Source organism: Scyliorhinus canicula, chromosome 13 (assembly GCF_902713615.1).
Source record: "Scyliorhinus canicula chromosome 13, sScyCan1.1, whole genome shotgun sequence".
NCBI lineage: Eukaryota > Metazoa > Chordata > Chondrichthyes > Carcharhiniformes > Scyliorhinidae > Scyliorhinus > Scyliorhinus canicula.
This window is the reverse complement of record NC_052158.1, coordinates 88531345-88537344: the sequence shown is the minus strand read 5'-3', so window position 1 is coordinate 88537344 and position 6000 is coordinate 88531345. Positions and strand designations below refer to the sequence as shown.

The 6000-nt window shown below is 48.2% G+C and overlaps 1 protein-coding gene across 1 annotated transcript in view; it reads left to right on the top strand.

The window, feature by feature from the left end:
• The first annotated feature begins 2212 nt into the window (after nucleotides 1-2212).
• Nucleotides 2213-6000, top strand: part of epha4l (eph receptor A4, like) — a 145438-nt gene continuing 141650 nt past the window's right edge. The window contains exons 1-2 of the mRNA XM_038815627.1: nucleotides 2213-2410; nucleotides 4399-4466. Coding sequence (XP_038671555.1) covers nucleotides 2320-2410; nucleotides 4399-4466 — 159 coding nt within the window. The 5' untranslated portion in view covers nucleotides 2213-2319. The remainder of the gene's footprint in view (nucleotides 2411-4398; nucleotides 4467-6000) is intronic.

The following is a 6000-nucleotide window of genomic DNA, read 5'->3' as shown; positions in this document are numbered from 1 at the left end:
GTTTACTTTGTATGGCCACAGACAACCCCTTGGATTGTCAACCAAGATTTTTAAATTCTAAATTGTTTCTTAAAGCCACAACTCGGAAGTAAGAATGCTGCCATCTTATTCAAATTAATGTCGATAATTTTAAAAAATAAATTTAGAGTACCCAATTCATTTTTTCCAATTAAGGGGCAATTCAGCATAGCCAATCCACCTAACCTGCACATCTTTGGGTTGTGGGGCAAAACCCACGCAAACACGGGGAGAATGTGCAAACTCCACACGGACAGTGACCCAGCGCAGGGATTGATCCTGGAACCTCGGTGCCGCGAGGCAGCATTGCTAACCACTGCGCCGCCATGCTGCTTAATGTCGATAAATTTAACTAATGGCTTCAACCATATTTTAAAACTGGCTCTTTAATTTATTAGCAGCACTTCCGTTTGGATTTCTGCAAAACCTTCACTTGATTGTAGCTTCAGTCAATCATGATGAACACGTTCCATGAAAAGGACCCATAATTTACATATGAGCTGCCAATTTCCAGCATTTAATTATAGTAACATCTCTTTAATCATAATGCCTCCTTTACAGGGGCAAGAAATTCCCTCTCTGCATTGAATGACCTCAAATGCATCTATAGCCGTGTGTAGTAAATAAATACGGGCCCCACAAATGATTAGACAATATTAAATGGAAGAAGATGATTCAAGTTTAAGTGTTTGTATTGTTAGAACTCATTAGCCTCCTGTTAATTACTGGCTGTTGGTTGAAATGCGAGATTTGATTTATGTGCCTTTACCCTCCGCTGTCACTGAGACAAAAACATGTCGAATCAAACTGCCATCCAAAGACTTTTGCTCGCAAATGAACATAAAGTTTGATTCCGTTCACACGTTTTTTAAAATAAACAAGTCGAGGAGAGAGATCCCTCCCTTAAGAACGTATTGACCACAAATCAGTGTAACGATTCCACGGGGCGGCGCTGGTGGGTCAGCTGGGAGGCGAGTAAACCTCCTCTGGTCCTCTGGTTTCAGGGATTCAGCGGGCAGCAATCATTCGTCACATAGATGGAAATGGTGCAAGACGATAAGTTGAGAAGACAGGTTTGGGTGAGATGAGAAGCAGGCGTTAGATCCCAGCCATCTGGACCCGAGACTAATACATTTTGCAACAACTTCTGAAAAGTTATACGAGAGGCACCAGATTTCGAAGTGTTTTTTAAAAAATATAATACACCCTCCAGTTAAACGAGATTTGGAAATTTGGAAATGATTTTTATTTTGGCCCTGTACACCCCGCAGCCATACCAGGCTGGCCATGTACTGATATTGTACAGTTCTCGCATATCCAGTGCATTGTTGCTATTCAATTGCTCCAAAGTCAAGAGACTTGACTGAAATGTTTCTCAGGCGCAGCTGAAAGGGGGAAAACGCCAGGGCATTGCCTGTCTGGAAGAATGCAGTCATTCAACCTGATTTGAATAGTCAGTTTGAATCATCTTTGCAAGGTGAAACACGGTTGATCGTGTGACTGGCTACCTGCGATTAAAGAGGGCAGAGAGCCTCCCGCCTACCATCAGATGTTCTCGGGACCGCTGAGGAAAAAAATGAAAAAAACGTTTATGATGTCCCCCCCCCCACCGCAGTCCAAAACAGAGTGAACGGATTTACTGCATTTAACTTTCACCCAGTGGGGAGAAAATGACAGTAGCTGACTCAAAACTTGAAAACGCGTAGAGAACGTTGACAGAATGCCTTTATTTTCTCCATGTTCGCAAATGTCCAAAATCTGTGTCCCCAGACCATTTACAAAGGCATATATACCTTTGGTCCCTCTCCTCCCTCCAACACACAGAGCACAACTTCAAAAATTTCAATTCCCTCTGTAATGTTTGTTTGGGTGGGGGGGGGGGGGGGGGGGGCGTCCTGGCACTGTCACTGATAATCTCTGTAGACCTGCAGCCAGACACACCACTTGGCAGAATGAAAGGAGATGTCCCTCTCTGGTGAGAAACTGGGACTATTTGTGGGTGGTGTGGACAGCAGGGAAAGGCCTGGTGATTACAGGAGATATATTTGGGAGGTGTGGTTGGGGGGGGGGGGGGATTGCAGTTTGAGGAAAGGTCTGATCAGCCAGAGAAGTATTTTGACTGGCTCCATTTGATTGGCGGCTGACGTCAGGTGCTGACCCCGCCCCCTCCTCCTCCCCACGCGATGTCTACAAACTGCAGCTTCCCAAACTCCAGTCACTATTCCACCGGGAAAGAGCGATCCAAAGTGAAGCTCAACTGTGCAGGGCTGACAATAATAATAATAAAACTGAGCCTAAACCATGGCCGGGATTGTACAGTTAACCGCCTGGGCGCTGGTACTCGGCACTGCTGCAGCGTTCTATAACTCAAAGGTCCATCCGCCCAACCAAGGTAAGTTGGCGATGAGAGAAACGTTTTGTCTTTTGTGCGGATCTGTGAACTTTGTCGCCCCCTCAGCAGCCACCGAGTGCGATCGGGGAGACTCGGGAGGGGAGAGGAGAGGGGCTGGTCACAGTCAGAGAGGCAGATACTGAAGCCTGCCCGGGGCAGGGAAAATGAGCTGCTCACTCACCTCCCAGCGCTCGCCTTGTTTCCCTCCTCACCGTGCGGGAGAAATGTGTTTTGCCTTCTTGAACAGTCTCCCCGGGCAATTCTGCAGGAGTTTCAATTTTTGAAGCGGACGACAGAGCTTGCTCCCCGACTCCTATTTACCAAGGGGGATGGTGAAAGTGGCCCGCTTGGCCACCCTCACATCTCTGCTATCAGCTCCCCTCAATGTGTGTGTGTGTGTGACCAGCTCCAAATCCAGTCCAAGCTGGGATAGCGGATAACAATCTTTACCAGTTGCTGAAATAGCGAATGGAAGTCGCATTGGAGTGAGACGGGGGGGGGGGGGGGGGGAAGTGTCAGTTTCAGCCTGCAGTTTCGCATTGTGAGGGGGGGGGGGGTGTCGGTTTCAGCCTGCAGTTTCACATTGTGAGGGGGAAAGTGTCAGTTTCAGCCTGCAGTCTCGCATTGTGTTGGGGGGGGGGGGGGATGCCAGTTTCAGCCTGCAGTTTCACATTGTGGGGGGGGGGGGGAGGGGGGAGGCCAGTTTCAGCCTGCAGTTTCACATTGTGAGGGGGGGGGGGGGGGGGGGGTGGCAGTTTCAGCCTGCAGTTTCACATTGTGAGGGGGGGAAAGTGGCAGTTTCAGCCTGCAGTCTCGCATTGTGAGTGCGCCCTGCAATCGGAATGAGATTTGACGACTCATTTTAATGAATTTCTGGGAACTCCCACTTTTCAGGGCCCCCAGCCTCGGCTGAAATGCAGCGGGTTCACTTCACTGAAGTAGTCCAATTGTGAGGAAAGGTGCAATAACAAAAAAAAAGGACACAAGTTATTCGCTGATGGCAGCCAGGTTTGCGGCGGCCGTTCTTAACATTCAGTCCACGTCTGCTCTCCATTCTGAAGCAGGGGATTGAGTCCTCATTGCGATCCCGCAGTGTGAGCTTACCTTCCAGTCACCCACAGGGACCAGGCATGGAATTCGCAACATGCTTGCAGTGCTGGGGGTGGGGGAAGGGGGGTGGAGGGGTGCTGTGAAAGGTCTGTGGCATTTCAGCTCCCTCACTCCCCTGAAAATCGGAATGAGATGCCAGTCAGCAAGAAGTCAGTGGGCGCTTTCCAACGGATCCTTGAATAAGATTTACGAGTGTGTTTCAGGCTCCTAACACGACCTGATGACCATCGCGGGTGCTATTCCAAGCCCCCTTGAAAACTTGGGGAAAACACTGCTGCTTATGAACTCGTTACTAGAGAATATCCCCTCCCTTCTCACCTAAACCTATATACATGTATATAAAGAAAGTGTTTGGCAAGTGTGCAATGCAGACGGCATTACAACCGTTCCATCTCTCTGCACGGCTCCCACATTACCACTGAAATTACCAATAAAGCTGGCACTGCCTGTCTTATTATTTAGTTTCAATTTCACACAAACATATTCAGCAGTCCAAACGGAGGCCCCCTCATGTTGCTGAGAACTGCATTGCAATCGAACTCTGCTCAATAAATGTAGCAATGACTCCGAATGTCAATCCAATGACATTTCAAGTCGAACTGTAAGTGTATGCACAGCAATATCAGACGATACAGCAATATCAGACGATACCTGTCCGGTTCCAATGCCGGGGTGATGTTAAAAAATAACAGTTGATAAAGTTGGGGCAGGACAACAGGACGGGTTGGGTTGGTCATTTCATTCCCATTTGAAAGGATTTGTCCGGTTTATTCGCAATGTTGGCAAGTTGTGGAGACGCTTAACATAGGGAGGTTGAGAACCATGTATCCACTGCTGCACTTGTCCACTCCTAATGGCTTTGCTTTTACTCCCAACAGTTATTCTATTGGATTCCCGGTCTGTTCAAGGGGAGCTGGGTTGGGAAGCATTCCCTGCCGAAGGCGGAGTGAGTATTACAACTTGAACTATCTCACATTGAGAAGTATTCGGTTGCCGGGCTAATGGGAGGATTTGGAGCTGATCGCGGCGAGGCAAGGTCAGGTTTCCAAAAATGCTGCCGTGAGCTGAATTAGCCTTTGTGAGGAGAAATTATATCCTCCCCTCGGAAAACTCCAGCAATGCAGGACTGGAAACCCGAACGGCCAGGGTTAAAGCCGAGCTGGTTAAGTAGATAACGGATCTCGATTCAGAAAACCACTTGAACTGTCCAGAGCAACTATAGGGCACTTATTGTGCGAATTTTCAAAAGCTCTCAGAGCGGGTGCCCCAATACAAGGTCGCAATGCCTAGTTAATGGAAATGGTATTAGAACATCGGGAAAAAATAGTCCTTGCATTGACGACAGCGAAGGACTGAGGAGGGTGTCCGGTTAACCAGGTGTGAGAGGGATTATCATGGGGAGAGGAACTCCCTCAGGGTACAACCGGCCTGGGGTGGTTAGGGGTTAGATCAGAGAGGGGAGGCAGAACAAGCTGATCTGCTGTTGGGGTTGGGATGGGAGCTCGGGGTGGGATTATTAGCAGGGAGTCTGCACACGGTCTCCATTTCCAGATAAGTGAAAAATGTCAAAACAGAACGAAAAGGTGCGCCTTAGATTTCTGCCAGTGACAAGCCCATCTTCCCAGCCTCGCTGACCTACCGCCTGTAACTCCTCACAAGACACAGGCTGTCAATTCACTGATCCTGGACCCCAAAATTAAAAAAACGACATATTTTCTTTCCAATTCCCCTTCAGCAAAATACTCTTAAATGTATCATTTAAAGCAAACATGAATGCACTCTGCATCCAGGTAGCTCCCCAATGTTTTCTTCCACATAGGAAGGTCATAAAGGCTCCTGGGTCACAATGCTTCAGTAGTAATTAAACAAACACACCCCACCTCCTATCTCTAGTAAGGATTGCACTATTGATTCGATTTCAATGGATTCAGATCCAAACACGAAGGAGATTGATACGGTTTGAATGAGCTGCACTTGAGTTGTAGATTTCCTCTGCGGCGTGTGCATTTGCACGTTGCTGGTCTTGGGACTGCGAGCTGCCAAGTGCCGGTTGATTGACAGTTAGCCGGCAGAGTCGGGAATGGACCCTTTGCTGGTGAGGGGGGTGGGTGTCGACCAGCATCATCCCAGCAACAGTCACATTTCCCCTGGACAGCCAGCACCCAGACAAGGTCACCGACTGCAGAGGCCAGGCCGCAGTGAGGGAGGGGGGAGGGTGGTCTGCTAATGATAGTCGTCTTGAATGAAATGGTTCCTTAGGCGAAGGGTTTGGGGTGTGATGGCTGAGCCATTTCATTAAAGCTGGTGGTGGGGGGGGGGGCTTATTATTTACAAAGCGGTGTTTAATGTTGAAGCTTTCCACCTAATTGAGAGGTTAGTTGCTTTCATAACATGCACTTCAAACCTATTTATAAACACTTGTGAAAAATTAAACAGCTCCTTGCTCCTCCACCGCACAAAGTGCACTTGAGACATTTCGA